Raw genomic sequence first — 21,923 nt, 5'->3', positions numbered from 1 at the left:
CCGAAACATTCAAAATCCAGAGGGAACAATGTAATGTAGAAATAACAGCCCATGTCACTCACGGCTTGTCGTGTGCTCCTGACAAGCAAGTGAATTCCAGGGAAATTGCTGGATCTGAAGTATGGGAGTGAAGAGCTCCTCCCGTGCTCTTCCCACCCACACTTACAGAGTGTGGGGAGTTGGAAGCACACTCTCAAATGGCTTGTCACTCACAGGTCCTCAAGCTGCTGAACCAAACACTGAATTTCTCCAGTTTCTTTTCTCACAAGAAAAGGAATATGAATTAAGATGTCAACCCTAACAATTTGGGGTTCTTAACTTTCCTTCCCTCTGGAAATGATTCTCCATCCCTCTGGCAAAATAGACACCCTTAGGGAAATGGAAAACAATATTTATAGTAGAAAATAAAATGTGATGTGATTTTATTAAGATCCTCTGCTGGCTCACTCAGAGGCTACTGCTTTTTGTTCCAGCTGCCACAGCAAATCTATGCTAGTAGGGAAAAAATTTCCTTGGCTCAATGATAAGATATTATCAGTAAGCAATTTATTAAAGAGCCTGCTATCCATCATCAGAATTTGAAACAATAATGATGAGTTGAAAATAAGTATGCATTCCAGGTTTTTTTATTGTCCTCTTCACAAATTCCTTCAGTTCCAATATCTCTTCAATAAATTGTTAATAGTATTTTGCTTTTTGTCTTTTTGGAAATAAGCCCAGGAATGAGAAGGCACCAACAACAGCTGTCACCAATCCAATGGTACTTACTGCTCGGTTGGCCTAAAAAAAAAAAAAAAAAAAAAAACAAGAAACAAAAAATACATCTTATTTACAGACATTTCTGTGTCTTAAATGAAGCTTTAGTTTGTTTCCTAAACTGAATACCCATTTTAATGTACAATGAATATATTGAAAGTTCAATGCCAAATTAAAATTCTGTATAAAGAAATAAAATTATAATTTTTTAATTATGCAAAGACACAAATACATATTGATATGTATTCTTCACATTTTTTAAGCACCTGACAGTATATAGACTCATTATGTACCCAGTCCTACTAATCACTGTAGTACACCAGTGAGAGAGGGAGCACTATTCCTGTTTTGTAAAACATGGTAGCTTGTAAGTGATTTGCCCAAGGTCATACCACCAAGACACTGAGAGATCAACTGAGTCTTCTGGAACCCATGCTCTCCCTCTAGCAGCCTGTAACCCCTGAATATGCACTTGTTTGAGTGAGTCTATATCAGGGTGAGTACAGTGTATGTATGTGTGCATGTTTCTTGGACTAAAGAATGTCTGCCAATAAAATATGGATGTGATCTAAGCTAAATACCTATAAGCTCTTATTTGGTAGATACAATTTCTATTCTGGTAAACAGACGTCAAGAACAGTCAATACTGATGTTAACTATCATGTCAAATTAATTTCTCATATAGACAAAATAAAATAAACCACTGTCAAGCTCAATTGTCCATAAAGGAGTTCAAACATTTATAGTTTTAATGGTATTAATCATCATCATGATGAGGGATCTAATGAATATTCATGGTTTTAATGGCATTCAATGGATATTGCCTTCCATCCACATGGGTTTGAGTGCAATTTTATGACCCAAAGGTCACATTCACACACTTCAGAGTCATCAGGTGTTCTTAAAACAGCATTTGTTCTCTGGGATGTAAGGATCAGGAAAAACATTTTTCTCAAATGACTGGGGAGCAGTCCAACAGCTGGAAACCCGACCCAGGTCTCATTTGCCTATGCCTTCTGTCTAACCATCAGGGTTCCACCATAAGCTTGCCACGCATGGACTACTACAAGGAAATACTGCCTTCCTAAATGCTGTTTCCCTGTTGGAAATAACAGGAAGGGCTGGGACCAGGAAGGAGGCACAAGCAGGAATATCTGCTCCAAGTATTTGAAGTATGTATTCCCTCTATCACCCAATCTTGGGAGTATGCAGGGACAAGGCCTATAATTATGACTCCTGCCTCTGCTCCAACCTCTGGTTGCTAGGGAAAATAGTACCACAAAACAACTTATTCTGAGTTCTGACAAATCTTACTTTAGTTTATAATTTTTGCTGTGCTTATTTGATTATTTATTTTACATTTATTTTATTTACAATGTTTAAATAATTACTACCTAAATTATTCCGTGTGAGAGAACCAGAAGTCACAGCATCTCAGGGCTACCCACATAATACATGGGGGAGAGGGGAAAAAGGAAAATGCAGGATTCATGAAGAATTCCAAAGAGGGGGCAAAGATCATAATCAGCAGGGACACAGGATTGTAAATGAAGCCCAAACCTAGTATAATTCCAGGCAGAAGTTGGGATCCCAGGAAGGCCTGGTACAGGGGAATAGGCAGTGACAAAACATGAAAATGCAATGAGTGTCACAGGTACAGCCCTGGGAAAATGACAGAACCTTGTACGTGGGGTAGACCCAGACAGATGCAAGCCTAACAGATGAGGTATCTTTTAGCTTCTGGAAACAGATGTTAAAGAAATATCAGAAAGGCTTGGGGAAGAGATGGGCAACCTGATCCCAAGTCAAAATTCCTTGAAACTTCAGGACAAATGTTATTACAATAAAGTCATTTCCAGCAGTACATGCAGTTTCCCAGACCCCAAATTCTCTTCTTTTCAAGTGCCATCATAAATATCAAAATCCGAGGTAACCGGGACAATCCCTTGGATTTACATCTAATGGGATTTTAACATTTGAGAATATTGTTGGTGAAGCAGCATGCACGGGAGCTCTTTATTTCATGGTTCACTTAGGGTTATAAGACCACCAAATCTGACTCTGCACTCTTGATCTCTGGAAGGTCTTTTGTCTGCGGGCCATTAATAAAGGCCTCATTCTTGGGATCTGTGCATGCCCGTTGAAACATCAGCTAATCTGGAATGTCTATGTACTGATATCAGCATAGCAGGGTTACAGATGACTGCAGAGTGTATCAAGTGTTTCCTTCCTGAGACCTGAAGGCTCCAGTGGTACCCTGAAGCACAGGCAGGGTATTGTCAGGTGTTGGCTTATCCCAGGCTTATTCAAGCATTTGGCAATTTTATACAAAGATAGACACATTTTAACCCATTCTGACCCATTGTCCTATACAGAATTGAAAATCTGGACATAAAATTCAATGGTAAGTATCAAGCTAAGTGAAATAAGACAATCCCAAAAAAACAAAGGGTGAATGTTTTCCCTGATAAGTGGATGATGATATATAATGGGGGTGGGGGAGCAGGGGGTGAGAGAAGAATGGAGGAACTTTAGATTACATAGAGGTAAATGAGAGGAAGAGGGGTATGAATAATGGTGGACTGAGACAGACATCATTGCCCTATGTACATGTATGATTACACGAATAGTATGAATCTACATCGTGCACGACTATAGAAACAAAATGATGTACCCCATTTGTACAATGAATCAAAATGCAGTCTGTAAAAAATAAAAATTAAAAAAAAAACTCAATGGGAAACTGAACGATCCTATTAGAAAACAGGCAAAAGATATTAAGAGACACATCACCAAAGATGTTGTGGAGACGGCAGATAAGCATATGAAAAGTTATCATATGTATTAGGTACCTGCAAATTAAAACAATAATGAGATACCACCACATGCCTATCAAAATAGCTTAAATCCAAAACACTGACAACATCAAATGCTGGCGAGGATGTGGAACAACAGGCACTCCTACTCATTGGTAAGGGGAATGCAAAATGGTATGATGACCTTGGAAGATAGTCTGGAAGTTTTAAGAAATATGATATGAGATGCTGATGGTGGAGGAGATGTATGTTTAAAGAGGGGCAAGAACCTGGCTTGATTTTGCTGTGATCCTAAAAACTGCTCTAAAAAAACTGTCATTTGTTTTTTTTTTTTAATAGAGAAAAGCACAAAGAAAAAGGAGGATGGTACCACATTCTTCCACCCTTCTTATAATTTTCGTGCATTTTTAATTTTTTAAATTGTAGAATTATGTAGCCATTCCTTAAGAAAATTTTTCTAAATTCAAGTCTCCTAAGCCTTAAGAAGATCCAAAAAAATCTACTACTAGCCATTGTTTAGTAATAATATTAATACTAGCTATTATTTAATAGCAATGATATTAATTAATAAGTAATCCAAGTTCTGTAGTTTCTGATAGAGATTTTTATTGGATCTAACAAAGATCTATAAAATTTCTAAAATAAACATAATTAAAATAACCATTGTAGGCATGCTGTTCATCAGGATGAATAAAGCATAACACAGTATGCTAAGAGACAAATATTTCCCAGAACTTTTAAAACAATCTCCTTGTAGAGAGTAGAAAACAGATAATACACCCTAGGTCTCCTAGCTACGTGATAAAGATTGGGTTCCTGCTCACATCAGTAGAACACTATCGCTTAGGGAGGCTCCTAAGGTTGTCATTGTACCACTGTCATTAGAACGTGCCAGAGCCAAGTTCTACTGTTGATTTGTTAAGAATAGTTTGTTTTTCATGGGTCTTAAGTCTGGGTATGAAAGGTGAAAAGATGATGGATTGCAAGTCTGAATCAAAGTAATAACATGATTTTAACCCATTTTTATTTAATGACCCTTTTTACCTTATTCCAGTATGATTAACATGCAAAAAGCCTACATATATAAATATCCATGTACAAAATGTAAACAAGTAGGTATGCTTGGGAAGAAGTATACACCCATGAAACCATCATCACAATCTATGCCATAAACTTATCCATCACCTCCAAAAGTTTCCTCCCATTACCTTTGCTGGACTTTGTTGTGTTGTGTGTTGTGTATTTGTGGACTTTTTGTTCTGTCTTTGTTGTGTGGGGGGTGGTTTTTCTCCTTTTATGGTAAAAGCCCTTAACATAAGATGTATCATCTTAGCAAAATTTGAGTATACAACAAACAGTATTGTTAATAATCTGTACTTTATTGTACACTATATCTAAACTAATTTATGTATAGCTGAACTTTGTGCCCTGTGATTGTTAAACCTCCCCATTTCTAAAAATTCAATAAATAAATAAATAAATAAAAACTACTTGCTGAGTGCAGTGAACAACTTTATCATTAACAAAGATGAGGAATGGAACCCGCTTCCTATCAACAACACTAGTTTTCAATGCAAGGGTGAAGAGGAATTTGTGTGTGTCCTCTGTGTTCTGGCTCAAAAGCAATTGATCATTCTACGTGAACAGAACATTCATTATGTTAATGTACTTCCTAATGAGAATGAATTTCCAATTATATTATTTTCTAATGAAAACAAATGCATCCTTTCATTATGTTCTATCTCCAACTCTTCCAAGCTTTTGTGAGAATTAAACCTCACTTCTTAGAATTGAAGTTTATATAATTGATCCACCATTTTAAGATACTGGAAGTCTTGAATAAATTTAAGTTCTTAAAATATTATTGAAATCGTATAGTGTTATTCTTTGAACTTTTAGTCATATTGTTAAAGTTTTTATAGGTGATAACTCCCTGGAATTTAATAGGTATAAAGTTATTTTTGTTGTTTCAATTTAAAAAATTAACACTTTTATATTTATTTTGGGTGAAGAGGACTTCCTCTTGTAAGTTTTATGTATTCATTCTCTTTTATCACCTTAATAAATCCTCCGGCTAAAACATCGACTATGCAACTGGATTGGCAGAAAAGTAAGTAAGGAAAGGGCAACTAAAGTAATCATGTGGTTAGCTGGGGGTCTGCTATACTATCAGATAGTGGTGACAACTGCCAAAATTGCAAAGTACTTTGAAGTCAATCTGTTAAAGGTCTCCGAAGGCTCAACGAATCAAAGGATCTATTTAAAAGCACAAAATTCTATTGAAACTAGCATTACAGGGAAATGGAAAACCTTTACAAACCCACCAAGACATGTTATCAGTTGGTCTCTGTGGGTCACTGGAAAAGAATCTCAGCATGATCATCTATGTTTGTGGCAAATGAAGCCAACAAAATCAGCATTCTTTTCAGTACATTCTCTTTATACCTGAGGTTATTGATTGAGACAGCTGTATGGCAGAGTGATGAGGAAAGTCTGGAGAAGAGAAGGCAGTAAGACTGATGGAAAGCTGTGGTCTCCATTCTACTTCAAGTCCCCTCCAGCTCAAAATTCATGATGTTCACCTTCTATTCTCAGCTTGATCACTGACTTGCTACATGACCTTGGACAACTCAATTTTCTTCTTTGTCCCTCAGTGGTTTTATATTTTCATATTTTTTTCTTCTGTCGCCTGAGACCTTTATCACAGCTAACAGTTACTATGTTCTCAAGGAAGAAACTCACCTGCTCTGAAACTCCTTCTCCATAGCGAAGCAAAGTCACAAAATGCTCACAGTTGTTTACTAGTAAGTCATATGCCACCTCCTGTCCAATAACAAACTCTGACCGCTGCATGACTTCATCCACAGGGAGAGGGGAGTACGTTTCATCGTATTTATTGTTTATCCGATATTTGTCATTTCCCACCACATCCTTCAAGAGCTGCATCTTCACTAGGGCCTTTGTGCTGAATACAGACTTGGCACTTGTAAATGATGAAGGAATGCCATCTATAAGGACAATTATGGTTAGCAAGGTTTAGTGACCCAGTCCAGTGAATTTCATTGCCATTTAAAGACTTTGGAAATGCTAGGATGTTAAGACCTAGCTCTGCTCCTTACATACCATCAAACCAAAAACCATTTAATCTTAGCCATAGCTCTCACTCTGTGTTATCAATAATGCTCATACTATATGACTGAGTATATATGAAAAATTTTCTGAAATTTTATGATTTTCCCACTGAACACATTGGGTGAGAACATTTTACCTAATCTTAGGAAATAAGTTCCCCAGAGACTGGTGTTATTAAACATCTTGGTTATGTGTTTCTAACACAGTACAAATGAGATTATTGCCCACCTTTTCTATCATGCTGTTTCTTTCTCAGCATCTAAACCCTTTGACTAACTAACTGAGGCTTAGCACTAGTGCACTGTGATTAGGATGCCTGTCTTAGCACCTAAGCCACCCTCCTCATGGAACCACCTCTTCATGTTTGTTCTCTAACTAAACTTCAATATGGGGCCCAATTTCCTGTTCTGAAACTTGTAGGGTAACACAGTCCTGAGGTACAGCTCCAATCAGTCTAAGGCCCTGCTTTATTCTTGCCAGTTCCTTTGGCCAAGAAACTAAAGTGCTGAACCTAAAGTTAACCTTAATAGATACTATAAACCAGATGTGGCCTCTGTGGAATCCTATCCTGTTACAGGACATGTGCCCAGGCTTTCTATCACAGATGCCTCAGTAAGTACTCACACGGAGGTTGCCAGGAATCTCTGTGTCCTGACCTGTCCCTATAAGTTCCTGAGGCTGGACAGGCAATTTCTCAGGGACCAGGTCTAATGGCAGGCCCTGGTCTCTCTCCAACTGCCCACGACTGCTATGCCTGGTCATGTCCACGTGACTCATGAGAGGAATGGCCTCTATATAGCCTGCATTTAGAAATTTCCTCCCTTATTAATGACTGAAAGCAAACTTTCTTTTCCATTACCCTCTGTATATCCTCCTTCTAATAGAGTAGTACTCTAAGTTAACCTTACACACTGAAAGTTTTATACATTACATTACAAACATATTTACCCTAGTTAAAATTATTAAACTTTTTACTAGTCTGATGTAAAAATCAGGAAATTAAAGCTCAGAGAGGTGAACTGACTTGGAAAATATCATAGTTGTTAAGAAGAGAAATAGGAATTAAATAGAATTTAAATAGAATTTTAATCTACAGGATCAGAGCTCACTGCTTGAACCATATGGACTTTAAAGTGAAAACATTAATATGGAATTTCACAGTAGAAAATAAGAAAACAGCTCACATTATTTTCCAATGTGAAAACTGTAGAGATAATGTGGATATATGAGGCTACTTAGTGTTAATCACTAGATCTTGGAAATTAGCAGCTGTGAATTGTAAATGCCATTTTATTTGCCATTTCTACTTACAATATTTTAGAACAGAAAGAAAGTAACTCAAAATGCTGTAAAAACATTTCATTAAAATTCTTAGGACTTCCTAAGACAGTAAGACTCAGACCTATACACACTTATCTTTAAAGATATCAAGAAAAAGTATTTCATATTATTTGCATATATTATTCCTAATAAATTTGTGCTCATTAACTGTTTAGAAAATACAGAAAAATAAAGTATAAAGATGTAAATAGAAATCACTCATCCCATCACCTAGAAATAGTAACCGTTATCACTCTGATGTATCTTTATGTTTCTCTTACTAATGCACATATATAAGTGCATGCACATGGGTGTATTTGTACATAATTCTTTTGCAAACTGGGTATCATATTGCTTATTGCATCTTAATCTTTATTTTTCAAATAAATACTTTATCAAGACTGTTTCCCATTCAATTAAACATGGTCAGGTTATTATTATTTTTTTAATGCCTGGCTGTTATTTTTAATCTAACCAACTCCCCATCCCACCATTGCCTGTTTCTTCCTGGAACTGGTTCTATCTGAGCTGACCATAGCATCCAATTGTCCTGGGCAAGGTGCTGGTCCAGTCATGGGCATGGGACTCAGGGTGGACTAATTAGAGTCATTCTCTGTGATTTTCTGAACTACAACAGGCAGGGCTCTTTCCTGTTAAGTTACAGACTTTAAAAAATGAGAGCCTCGGGTTGCTTTTTGTCCTCAGTTTTAGAGAAACAAAGCCAGGGAGAATGAAGGCACAGAGAAAAGAACACAGATGTGAGCCCAAGAGTTCTAACTGGGTTCAAATCCTACATCAGACATCTCTGAGACCAGCATCACCTCTATCCTTTGTGCAGTTCCCTTCGATGCAACAATGACTTTGCCTTTTTACCTGTTTACTTAAGCTAATTCTAGTTTTATTTGTTACATGCAAATAAATAATCTTAAATACAGATACCAAATATTCTGTGGCTAAATAATAATGTGTTAACCATTCCCCTATTGAACATTAAGCCAGTGTCGATTTTTTAAACCATTATAAATGAGGCATATGCGAAGGCCCTTATACAGAAGTATTTGTACATATTTCTAAATAGTTCCCCAGACTCCTGGAAGTACAATTAAAGTCAGAGCATATGAACTCTTAAGACTTAATTCATAGTGCTAAATTGCTTCTGTGAATGACACTATCAGTTTACATTTCCATGGACAATCTCTTTGTGTTCATTTCACTATTCCCTTATCAACACTGACTGCTTTCACTTTTTATTGTTTGCTAATGAGACAGGCATGCAATCTGTCATTGTTTTATTTTACAGTTTGTAGATGACTACAAAGTTGAAATTTTAAAAAATGTGTACTAGCTTCTGCTCTTCTTTTACAAACTGTTCACAATTCTTTGTCCATTTGTTTGTTGGGATTTTGAGCTTTGCTGTCCTCTCAGCCATTCTCCAGATAGAATCTGACTTGTTTTCTCACCTCCTCCAAGTTTTTCCTCAAATAGTACTTTATGAATTTTTCCCGACCACTTCATTTAAAATCACAACACCCCACCTCCATCTCCCTGCCTTTGGCACTTCTTATCCCACCTATTTGACTGATTTTTTTCCATATCACTTATCTCCCAACTAACATTTACTACTGTAATTTGTTTTTGGTCTCTCTCTCTACTAAAATATAAGCTTCACCATGTAGGGAGATGTCTAACAGCATTCAGCATATACTAAATAATCTATGAATATGTGTTGAATCATCTACTTGTGTTATCTATAAGGATATTGAACTTAGTCATGTTTGGGCAAATATCTTCACCAGGTAGTTATTTATTCTTTAATTGTGATTTTTTTTTAAGTATAGAGGCTTTACACTTTAACATTAATTGGCCTTTGCGATTTCTTCAATGACAATGTGCTTCCTTAGAATGTCCCTCCTAAACCTAGATTAGTTTGATTTATCTACTTTTTACATTATATCAGTTTTATGATTTTATGATGTCTTTCATTATGAGAAAACTAAAAAACTCCCGGGAGCCATGAGAAACAAACCTTACCTACAGGCGCTATGTTGATAACATAACCATCACCCAAGTACAGCGCCCAATGCTGATAGCCAGGACGGAACACTTCAATCAAGTCCCCTGGGTGGGGGTTGCCATGGTAGTCCAAACTGAAGCAATCATTATGCGCCATCTGAAACGACAGTCACAAGAATGATCGAGCTGGCCAAAAGAGAATCAGTTCACTACTTTCACAGAAACAAAAGGTGCAGAATTTATCAAGACTGTATTACTTATTAAAGTAAGACCCTTGCCACTGTCCTCTTAGAATGACTCCAAGAGAATTTATATGCACAAGCAGAGAACAAATTTTTCTGCTCTTGCTTAATTTTCTATAGTAATGCTTTTCTCAACCTGATCAATTTCAACAACTCAAATGTTTTATAATTCTCTCCCTAAATCCACAAATTCATAGTTAATATAGCTTACTTACACACAAAATCAAAACTATTAAGTATTAAAATATGCCTTATTTGAAACAGAAAGGAGAGGTAAAATGAAGGTAAATGTAGCACACATTTCTGTTCTACTGTATAAATGCTCAATCCATTAGTACACTAAAAAAATACCGTAAGGTGTCTATATGCTTGCACTTACTTAGCATTAAAAGTCAGGATTCCTGAGCATAAGATCAGAAGTCTTTCAGCCTTTTATATTCAGCAAAGTAAAATCAAGGAGAAGAGATATGGGTAGATGCTAGTATTCTTTGAACATTAAAACTCTGCAAAAAATACTTTGTGTTACAGAATTTAATTTAATGTCATTAATTTAATCAGAGATGACTTCCAAGCTCAGATGGATGTCCAACCAGATATTCAGTGTAACATAATATGGGGCATTTTTTCTTATTCATAAATGTGCTATGCATTGTAGCATGTCTAAGCACTTCAGTTTCCACTAGAAACTATCAGTAGATGCCCTTTGCCACTGTAACAACCATCGGTGCTGTCACAGATCTATACCACTTCCCTTACTGCTTCACTCAAAGTCTGATTTCTCACTTACGGATTCCAGAAGCAGAGAAAGGTGGTCTCAGTACAAGCAGGACAACTTGGAAGGTTGAGTGGTTCATCATATAGACAAATCAAGTATGAAAATTCTGAGTTGGTGAGGTTTTTGCCTTCTTCTAAGTGAATACTCTTCAAAAAAACATATAAGTCTCTGACAGCTGATTTTTATGGAGGCTACATTTTCTGTGTATGGCATAGAAGTAGAATAACTCAGCAAAAGAAAGTTACATACATCTATCCACAATCAGAGGGAGATTTAATGATGTATGCATATTGAATTTCTAATTGTCGACAGAGTTCCTCATCATCTCACTCTAATGCAGACATGTACACTCATTTACAAAATAAATTCAAGTGCCAGAAATGGAAACTTCCAAATCATCTAGATTATGATTATAATAGCACAGGCTAAGGACTTGGGAATGCAGACTTTCATTTTTCTGGCACTCTAAAAGGTTTTTTCTTACAACAATTAATATTGGAAGGGTGTTTTCCCAAGTATTTGTGTGCCATCTGTTGAAAACTTCAATCATCACACTGTCATAGAAATGTGGCCAAATGTAAGCTGTCCATCTGTTGAAAAATAATATTAAAACCCCTTTATAGAAACCGTTTAGTCTAACCCCCCTCACAAATATGTCTGAGTCTTAATAATATGGCAGTTCACAATTTGACCACATGGGGAATAAAGGGAAAATAGATAATATACTATAATATAAACAAACACATTTTCCATGAATAGGAATCAACAAGCACACACAGCTGCCTACTAGAATTTGGGACCTATTATAGCTGAACTTATAATAATAACCACCACTTGAAAAGGGAGAACTTCTTTTTTAAAATGTACCATCTCAATTAACCCTAATTAAATGAAAAGAATTCTCACAACTATTTAAGTTTATTATATTATTATCCAATTTTATAGATAAAAGGTACCCTAGCAAATGCTAACTTTTGGAAAATACCCATTGAAACCCTTTATGAAATAGAAAGGGAAAATAACCAGACTAAGGGTTAATAATGTGAGCTTTTCTCTCAGTCTTCTACTTGTTCTTTGCCACTTTGATAATTTTGGGCAGATTACGCAGAACCAGTCTCAGCTTCATCATCTTGAAGATAAGCTTAAGAATATAGGGCTGACTCACTTATTTTGAATATCTTTTGAAAGAAACTAACTCTTTGTGAACTGATTAAAAGTGGACACAAATGCTTTATGAAAACTGGCAAGAGTTGGACAAGTGACGGTAAGGGAGAGGTGGTTGTCTGCCAACTTGAGATTGGTTGATTTTGGTTCCTTTCCTCTCTTCCAGCCACAATTGATAATTCTAAGATAATTCCAGCCATAATTGACAATTCTACTGCACAATTTTAATATATTTAACACATTTTCCTTTTCTATGAAGCATACATCAATTGATTACACAAAGACTGTCATATTTATAAAAAAGAAAGAAAGATAAAAAGGAAAATACTTCACACAAGACATTCCTCCAGAAAGAACGTGAGGTTCCTGAAGGGTAGTATGTAAGGGAAAAAGTGGGTTTTGACACTGACCTCCTAGAATTACAAGAAGTTACTGCAGAAAGAGACTTCAGATTCTATCAAATCCAATGATTTCGAAACTTGCTTAGCAGCAGGGACCTTGTACACAACCACATAGCAGACCCACAAAAGTATAAAGTGTAAAAAGCAGCAGTACCTGGCTATAATCAGAAAGGGTGCAAGAGTCCCACCTGCCTCTTCCTCAGTTGCTATTGCTACTGAGGCCTCCTGGGATCTCAGCACTTTGGGGAATATAGCTAGTCCAACCCTCTCACCTTGTTTTTAAGTTAAAGGAAATAGAACTATACAGGCAATTTTGACTGACAAAAGCCATATGCTATTTTATGAAAGATTTTCAACAATTGGTGCTGGAATGATTACATCTGTAGGGAAAATAAAAACATAAACAAAACCCACAGTCATCAACAGACCTCTACTTAAATCTCATAGGTTATACAACAAATGTAAAACTATAAAACATAGGGGGGAAACATAGGCGTTAGTACTCAGACTTGATACCGAAAGCATGATCCATAATAGAAAAACTGATGAACTGGAAGTATTCAAAATTAAAAGCATCTGCACTATAAAAGCTAGAATCAGTATCTAGAACATATAAAGACTCTCAAAATTCCACAGTAAAAAAAAAAAGCAAGGAATGCAATCAGAATGTAGTTGAAAGACATAAAGATGCATTTCACCAAAGGAGACACACAGATGTCAAGTAAACCATGTTCAACATTACTAGCCATTAAGGAATGCAAATTAAACCAAAATTAGATATCACTACATACCTATCAGAGTATTAAAGTAAAAAAACAGTGACAATGTCACCCCATAAAAGTGGTAACTAGATCTACCAGATATACAAATATCAATACAGGAACAAAGAAATATGAAAAAAGGTAATATGAGGCCTCCAAAGAACATAACTCTCTAGCAACAAATTCCAAAGAAACGAAATAGGTGAAATGCCTGATAAAGAATTTAAAAGAATGATTATATAAATTCACAAAGAGTTCCAAGAGAATATGGATAGAATTAAATGAAATTAGGAAGATAATACAAGATATGAATACAAAATTTAGTAAAGAGATAAGAGATTTTGAAATAGAATCAAAGAGAAATCTTGAAAATGAAGAGTGCAATTAGTCAATAAAAGCCTGAAGAATACAGTAAATCAAGTAGAAGAAAGAGTATCTGAACTTGAAGACAGGTCTTTTGAAATGTCCTAGTCAGAAGTTAAAGAAAAAAAAAAAGAATGAAGAAAGTATTTAGTAACTATGGAACATCAGTAAATTAACAAACATCCACATTTTTTTGAATACCCAAAGTAGAGGAGAATAAAGTTTAGGGCATAGAAAAATTTTCAATGACATAATAGCTTCCATAATCTTAGGAAACATAAGAATATATTCAGGAGGCATATAGACTCCAAAAAGACATGACTTGAAAAGAGCTTCATCGTAGCATGTTTACAGTCAAACTGAAAAGTACAAGACAAAGAAAGAATTTTAAAATCTGCAATAGCAAAGCCCCAAGTTACATTTAAGATTATCTTCATTAGATTAACAGCAGATTTCTTAGCAGAAACCATATGGGCTATGAGGGAATAGAATGACATGTTCCAAGTACTGAAAGAAAATAACTACAACCAAGATTTCTATCCAACTGAGGTCTCACTTCAGAAATGCAGGGGAAATAAAGACTTTCTAAGACAAGCATAAACTGAGGGAATTTGTGATTACCAGACCAGCTTTATAAAAGATGTTTAAGGAAGTTCTACATCCAAAAAAGAAAGATAGCTACCATTATGAACATATGAGAAAGAATAAATCCTACTAAAAGATTGAATACACAAAAGATAAATAGAAAAGAATCAAACATTATCAAAATAATAAACCATTAAATCACAGAAAGGAACAAAAGAAGAAGAAAAACACAAAGAATAAATGAAATACCTAGAAGAAAATCAACAAAATGATGTATAAATCTTTACCAATAATAACCCCGAATGTAACTGAAGAAAATTCTCCAATAAAATATACAATCTTGTTAAATGGATTAAAAAAACACACACCCAGAAATATGCAAACTACTAGAAACACACTTCACCAGTAAAGATACACAGACTTAAAGTGAAAGGATAGAAAACTGTATTCCAAACAAACAAAAAAATCAACAAAGAAACATTAGTTAAAGCATACTACAAATCAAATGGACAAACACTTAATCCAACAGCTGCAGAATACACTTTTTTTTTTCATCAGTGTATGGAACATTCTCTAGATTACACAATATATTGTTACAAAACAAATATTTTAACAAATTTTTAAAAATAAAATCACATCCTGTATCTTTTTTAATCACAACTGAGTAAAAGCAGAAGGCAACAACAAAAGAAATTTTAGAAATTATACAAGTGCATGGAGACTGAACAATACTCTTTGAACAAAGAGTTGGTCATTGAGGAAGTCAGAGAAAAATTTAAAATTTTTCTCAAAACAAAAATGGAACAACAAACATGGAACAACAAACCCAAACTTATGGGATGCAGGAAAAACAGTACTAAAAGAGAAATTTATAGCAATGCGTGTCTGCTTCAAAAAATTGAAAGACTTCAAATAAGCACCCTAATGTTGTATCTCAAGGACTTAAAAAGCAACAACAAACCAAACCCAAAACTAGTAAAAGAAATAACAAAGATCAGAGTAGAAATAACTAAATAGAGACTAAAAAAGTACAAAAGATCAATGAATGAAAGGGTTCTTTGAAAAGATAAACAAAATTGTCAAACCTCTGGCTTGACTAACCAACAAAAAAGTGGGTCCACCATTCTTATTCATTCTTATTCATTATAGTAATAATTATAAAGCAATTAGTCTAGAGAAAGAAATAAAAGGCATACAAATAAGATGTCAAATTATCTTTATTTATATATTACACACACACCTTTAAAAACCACCAAAAGACTATTAGAACTGACAAAAAAATCAAGGAAAGTAGCAGGATCCAAAATCAACATACAAAACTTAGTGATTTTTCTATACACTGACAACAAATTTACTAAGAAAGAAATCATGAAAGAAATAACCACCAAAAAATACTTAGGAACAGTCTTAACTAAGGAAGTGAAAGACCTCTACAAAGAAAATTACGAAACACTGATGAAAGGAATTGAAGACACAAAAAGATGGAAAGACCTTCCATATTCATTGAAAGAATTAATATTATTAAAATATACATACAACCCAAAGTGATCTACAGATTCAATGCAATACCCATCAAAATACTAATGACATTCTTCAAGGAACTAGAGAAAACCATTCTCAAATCCATACACAAGCACAAAAGACCCCGAAAAGTGAATGCAATCTTTAGAAGATAGAACAATGAATCACAGTAGCTGTGTCTTTTTTTTTTTTTAAACAATACCTGATTTCAAGACATACTACAGAGTCACAGTAACATAAAACAGAAGCACATATGGTAGTGACATAAAAACAGAAGCACAGACCAAGGAACCAGAACAGAAGTCCCAGAAATAAACCCACACATCTATAGCCAAATGGTTCTCAACAAAGGTGTCAAAAACATACACTTGAGAAAGGACAGCCCCTTCTATAAATGGTGTTTGGAAAATTGGTTATCCATAGGCATACGACTCAAACTTGATACCTATCTCCCTCCCTGTACAAAAATCAATTACAAATGGATCAAAGACCTAAATGTATAAGACCTGAAATTAGGAAACTTCAAGGGAGAAAGAGAAAATACTTCGAGACATTGGTGTGGCAATGATTTTCTGAATGGGACCCCCACCCCAAGCACAGGAAAAAAGAGCAAAAATAGACATATGGAATTAAACCAAGGAAACAATCAACATAGTGGAGAAACAACCTACAGGATGGGAAAATATATTGCAAACTAGACATCTGACAAGGAGTTGATGGCCAGAAAAAAAAAAAAAAAAAATATATATATATATATATATATATATATATGGGAAGTAAAAAAATTCAACAAGGAGGAGAAGGAGGAAAAGGGAGGAAGGAAGGGAAGAGGGGAGGAGGAGGAGAAGAAAGGGAAGAAAGAAGAGGAAGAAGAATTGGAAGAGGAGAAAGAAAAGGAAGAGGAAGAAGAGGAGGGGGGAAGTCAGACACAGAAAGATAAGTACCACATGTTCTCTCAAATATGTGGGAACTTTAAAAACAACAACAAAGTCAACCGGAAAGTAGAATAGTGATTACTAGAAATTAGGAAGAAGAAGGTGGGGAGGGTGTAAAAAAGGGTGGTATACATTATAAGTATATATTCCGTATGTATATATGGAATATCAAACTGAACCTCAACAATATGTACAATTAATATTGTGCCAATATAAAAAGAAAACTGTGCTGAAGGCATACTATGGAATAAAATGCAACAATTTTTTTTTTCTTCAGTGCTGTGGATTGAACCCAAGGCCTTCAATATATTGGGCAAGCATTCCATTACTGAGCCACATTCTAGTTCTCCCTAACCTGAAACAATTGTTGATACATGCAAAATCTGAATGAATCTCCAGAGAAGTGTGCTCAATGGGGTCAAAAGGTTGCTTACTTCTGATCCCCCATATATAACAACCTTGAAATGCCAAAGTTATAAAAATAGAGAATGGATCAAGCTTGTCAGGGGCTAGGGAAGTGATAGAAGAATATGGTGTGGCTATAAAAAGGTAAGAGGAAGAATTCTAGTGGTGACTCGTAAAAAACTGAGCTGATTGTTATGATCATTATTTTACAGATGAGGTAACGAACAGAGACTCTGATGAGTTAAGTGCCAGACCTGAAGTCACACAGGTAGAAAGTGACAAAACTGGAATTTAATTTTAGGTCTTCATACTTCAGACTTCACACTCCTTTTTTATACCACTGATAATATCATTAACCAAAGGAATTATTAAATAACACCTCATCTTTTCCCTGCTCTCAAACACCTATTAGATGTTGTAAAAGCACACAAATATATACTTCATATAAACATTCATATGCAGAACTAGTGAGTAATGGGAAGTGGAGTCTTGCTGGGGAAACCCTGCTTCTCTCCTGCTCAGGAAGTGTCAGGGTAGGGCAAAAAGCTTCTGTAAAGTTCCTAGACTCAAACCTTAGGCAAATGGCTGTAGCTTATGTGCTTGGCTAATGTGATTTACCTGAACCACATCTATCAATTTTGTTCAGGCACAGGTGTGTAATCCAGTATTTCTAAAGTGTGAGATAACACAGAACCAATTAAAGATGCATTTTAAAAGTCCTCTACTACTATCTCTGTGTCACCTTTAAGGTAAAGATGCTTCAAATTTAACAGTTCACTTGCACAGAACTGCATGAATCGGTTATAATAGAGTGGTATGAGGGTAAGTCTTTCATCTTTGTATCAGAAATTTCCCATTTCAACTGCCAAAACAGGCTGCTCATTTATAGCTCCATCTTGGTCCCTGGGGATGCATCAAAAGAAATAAGTGTTTCCTGTATAGTCAGGGACAGAATGGAACTCTCAGCCTCCCAATGTGATTTGGACCCTTTCCCACTTCAGCTGAATCCCTCCATAATCCTGCTACACTGAGATGTTGCCTTGAAGCCCTGTGCTCCTGGACTGGCTAATCCTCAGACCCTCACAGTTACATGGATCCTTGGTCCAACAATCTCACTCTACAGCTGAGTTCCACTCCAGTGTAAACTAACCATCTTCAGCAACTGCGTCCCATCATGCTCTGCTTGGAATCTTCCCAAGGCTTCCCACCACTGACTCCCATTCAGTTTTGGCCTCTATGCATCCTAGATTCTAGGCCTATCAAACCATTTTTCCTCCCACACATCTGGAGGTGGTGGCTGCTGTTTCAGATGCTGGGTTTGTTTTGGTTTTTGTTTTGGTTGGTGGGGTTTGTTTTGTTTTGTTAACATTTAACCTTCTATCTGAAATTCCCACTTCCAAATGTCCCCAAGTGATCTGCGCTTAAAGATCCAGGTCAGATGCCACCTCTCCCCTTAGCTCTTCCTCCAGTCATCCAGAAAGACAGACATCTCCTTCAGAGTTTCCATACAGCATGCTAACAGCCCATCCCACTTTCTACACCTGTGTCAGTGGAATTTTCTGGGGAATTTTCTCTTCTGCCTCATATGGAAGGCTGGTTCTCATTCATCTCTAGACTTTCAGTTCGTAGCAGTGTTTAGCACAAATAACTGCCATGCAAATGTTTCATGAATGAAGGAATAAGGAACTCAAGCTCAAGAAGGATATAAGTGGCTGAATTTTTCCAGCAGATGAGTCATATTAATAGTCCTGAATGCCAAATAGCACCATAATTATCTCCAAATTCTAAGATAATACTGACCACTTGTATTATTCATATTCATTTCAATAAGGACAGTAGGTATAAAAAGCCTTGAGAAGCAGACGGCTTCTAGACCCAGTTCTGCCACTTCATAGTTACGTTAAGTTGAAGAAGCAAGTCTCTTTTTTCCCTGGGGACTCAGTTCCTCCACGGGGTTGAATTAGATCAGACTCTCTCTAACCCTCTGAACTTTTCCTCTTTGACAGTTGATTAAAACATGGTTCCCAGCATCTAGAGGTCCTCCTTCCCTTCGCCAGCACACCTCACTCTTAAGCCCGGGTCATCTCCCCTCACCCGGCAGCAGGTGCTGATGTCCGGGGTTCTCCCTGGTTCACAACTGCGACCCTTCTTCTAGCGGCTGCGGGACGACTCCATCCGCACCCGAAAAAGGCCCAGGAGGTAGCGGTGGACCACCGCTGGCCCGCCACCTGCGCCAACGCCAGCCCAGTCGCGCGAAGACCCGCCCCTCCGCGGGCGCCAGGCGCGCGACGCCCTGCGCCCCAGACGCAGCAGCGCACGCCCGACGCTCGACGCTAGGGCTCTGGGCGCCGCCGGCTCCGCCCGCGAGGTGGGGCGCGGCCGCCAGGGGTCCGCCCCGCCCTTCCTGGAGCTCCCACCCTCTGACCTGCAGGTGCAACTTTGTTTGCCCTTAAACACCCACCCACCTCTGCGCACACGCTGCACCCACCTCGACCCAGAACCACAGACACAGCGCTGCCCTCCGCACGCCCCATGCACAATCAAGCACACGAACCCGGCGCTCAGAGCACAGCCCCAGCCCTGTACCTGAACAGGGTACATTCCGGTCAGCCGCTTGGACTTTCCTGCAACCAACTTTCATGATATCAGGGGCTGTGCTAGGCGCTGCAGTTATAATGGTAATCCATTTTGTTGAGTCTAGAAATGGTAGGATACCTACCATTGGACATTACACCCTGTTCTAGCTCTACACAAATTCTTTCAGGGAAGAAGAGATCCTGGTCCCTGTACCCCAAGGAAGCATCCAGTAGCGAGGACACACATAGGCCAATTCTTTTTGGATCCCTCCCTGTCACCAGTCCCTCAGCTCAAGGTCAACTGCAGAGTGGGGAGAAGCAAGTAGATTAACAGAAAAAGCAAGAGTAGCCGGCCGCTGCGCCTCCGAGTACTGATTTCCCTCAGTGGGAAATTTACCTGGCTCTAGATAGGATGGGGCCTTCATTAAAGACCTGATTCTCTCAGGCAGTTCATTCCCCTCCCCACCTACCCTGCCCTGCCGTGTCTCTGAAAACGATCGTGGTTCTAGACAGATGAGCAGACCAAGTCCCTTATTCAGTGTGACTCAGATTCATGTGATAGAGCAGGGCCTAAGTAACTCTCTTTCAAGTCAGGTAGGCCAGCAGAGGTCTCCAGGAATACAACCATGTGTGTTTAAAAATAAAGCTGGGCATGGAGAGTATCCTTTTACTCAGGGCTTAGAAAAAAAAGAAGACAGGCCAGGAATACTAACCAGCTAAGTAAGGAAGGCTTGGCAGACTGTTAAGTGAACTTTTTGGAGCACTGCAGAGCTCTTTTCTTCAACTGTTTCCTTACCTGAATGGTTACATCCCTCCCAGCCACTTGAACCAACTAAACCTTTGTGATATCAGGTGCCTTGCTAGGGACTGTGGTTGCGAAGATGGCCTGTCTTGTTGAACCTAGAAATGTTAAGATAGGCTCATAGGGAATACACATTACACTATGTTTTAGCTCTAGGTTCTTATTCTGATGTAAATGGAATTTCAGTTCAAAGTATTCCCCCCCACACACAGATTCAAAGGCTAATATAACAAGCTAATTTTATGTATTATGCATAATGAGATAAGAAGTACCTAAATATGCAGCTATTTTTAGAAAGGAATTGGGTTCCCTTAAGAAGGTTGTGGGTGAACTTGCATGACTGAAACCTGAGGTCTGCTTTTGGCACCTTTGGAAACATAGAGTGCCCAGAAAGTCATGGAAAGCATTTGAAATCTAGATATTATGAGCAAACAAATTTTTGGCAAGTAGAAACTAGACTCTTAGAGAGGTTATAACTTTGTTTTTTTATGTGCTATTTTTCTTACAAGTTTTCTACTTAATATACAGTTACAGTTGTAAACTGAATCTGATATGCCTTTCAATACCTTGTTAATGTCTCAAAGAGAAAGACATAAACATGTATTATTTTATGCTCCTCAACTACTTCAATTGAGTCATCACTGAAGGAAGTGGTTCATGATTTTATACAGGAGAGTTACTGTGAGCATTTATAAAGCCATCCCGCTTATGAGCTAAATTTATTATGTTTGCCAGGTTAATCTGTTTTCTCTAATCGGACACTTAATCATCCAGTCTCCTCCCTGCATTATGGATTCATGAATGTGAACTGAGGAGAGTTGCTCAGTCAGGGCCAGATGATAAATTAGCTTTTCATTTTGGGGGTATTTGTGATTAAATGCCTCATAATAGAATTAAAATGAAATAAATCTTGTGATTTTAGTTCTAGATCCCTGCCAGGTATAGATAAAATGCATTTAGTTAAGAATGAATTCAACTCAATGCCTGAATGGAATTTATAGGAGAAATACAGAGAGCTTGTAGTACAAGAGGGCCGAATCTCCCCCCATGTCTACAGGTGGAAGAGATAGGTGGTTGATCTCTCCATGGCACTCTATTGGATGGGGTAGAACAGAATTAATTTCCATTCAGAAAGAATGAGGCATTAGCCTTGGACAGAAATAGGCAAAGTTTGAATCTAGAGCTGTAATCTTGGAATCTAGAGGGCTGTGCATGCTGCACAGTTGGAGCAGATGTTAGATTACAGTCAAATAACCAGTTCCCATTACTTTGGCTATTAAGTGGACAACACTCTCAGTTGCTGCCTAGTTGGGTTGAAACATATTGAAATAATCAAAATGGAGATGATTTAGTCAT

The 21,923-nt window shown here is 37.2% G+C and overlaps 1 protein-coding gene across 7 annotated transcripts; it reads right to left on the bottom strand.

The window, feature by feature from the left end:
* Positions 1-507: 507 nt before the first annotated feature.
* On the bottom strand, positions 508-20,250 carry Plaat1 (phospholipase A and acyltransferase 1). 7 transcript variants are annotated; one of them, XM_047564888.1, is made up of 5 exons: positions 20,163-20,250; positions 11,067-11,254; positions 10,056-10,194; positions 6,315-6,580; positions 508-780 (listed from the first exon to the last, which is right to left on the bottom strand). In XM_047564888.1, exons 3-5 carry the CDS (start codon positions 10,192-10,194, stop codon positions 679-681), a joined length of 507 nt encoding a protein of 168 aa, XP_047420844.1. In that variant the 5' UTR covers positions 11,067-11,254; positions 20,163-20,250; the 3' UTR covers positions 508-678. The 7 variants fall into 7 exon arrangements, with proteins under 7 accessions (XP_047420844.1, XP_047420845.1, XP_047420843.1 ...); XM_047564889.1 differs by lacking the exon at positions 20,163-20,250 and adding an exon at positions 19,284-19,483; XM_047564887.1 differs by lacking the exon at positions 11,067-11,254 and having other exon boundaries at positions 20,163-20,249.
* Positions 20,251-21,923: the final 1,673 nt, after the last annotated feature.

Source organism: Sciurus carolinensis, chromosome 9, assembly GCF_902686445.1.
Source record: "Sciurus carolinensis chromosome 9, mSciCar1.2, whole genome shotgun sequence".
Classification (NCBI taxonomy): domain Eukaryota; kingdom Metazoa; phylum Chordata; class Mammalia; order Rodentia; family Sciuridae; genus Sciurus; species Sciurus carolinensis.
This window is presented reverse-complemented; position numbering and strand designations above follow the sequence as displayed.

Coding starts and splice junctions, on each gene's coding strand:
- Plaat1 (XM_047564883.1), bottom strand. Junction 6,581..10,055: donor TATCAACATAGCGCCTGTAG/GTAAGGTTTGTT, acceptor TTGTCCTTATAG/ATGGCATTCCTTCATCATTT. Junction 781..6,314: donor GAGAAGGAGTTTCAGAGCAG/GTGAGTTTCTTC, acceptor TTTTTTTTTTAG/GCCAACCGAGCAGTAAGTAC.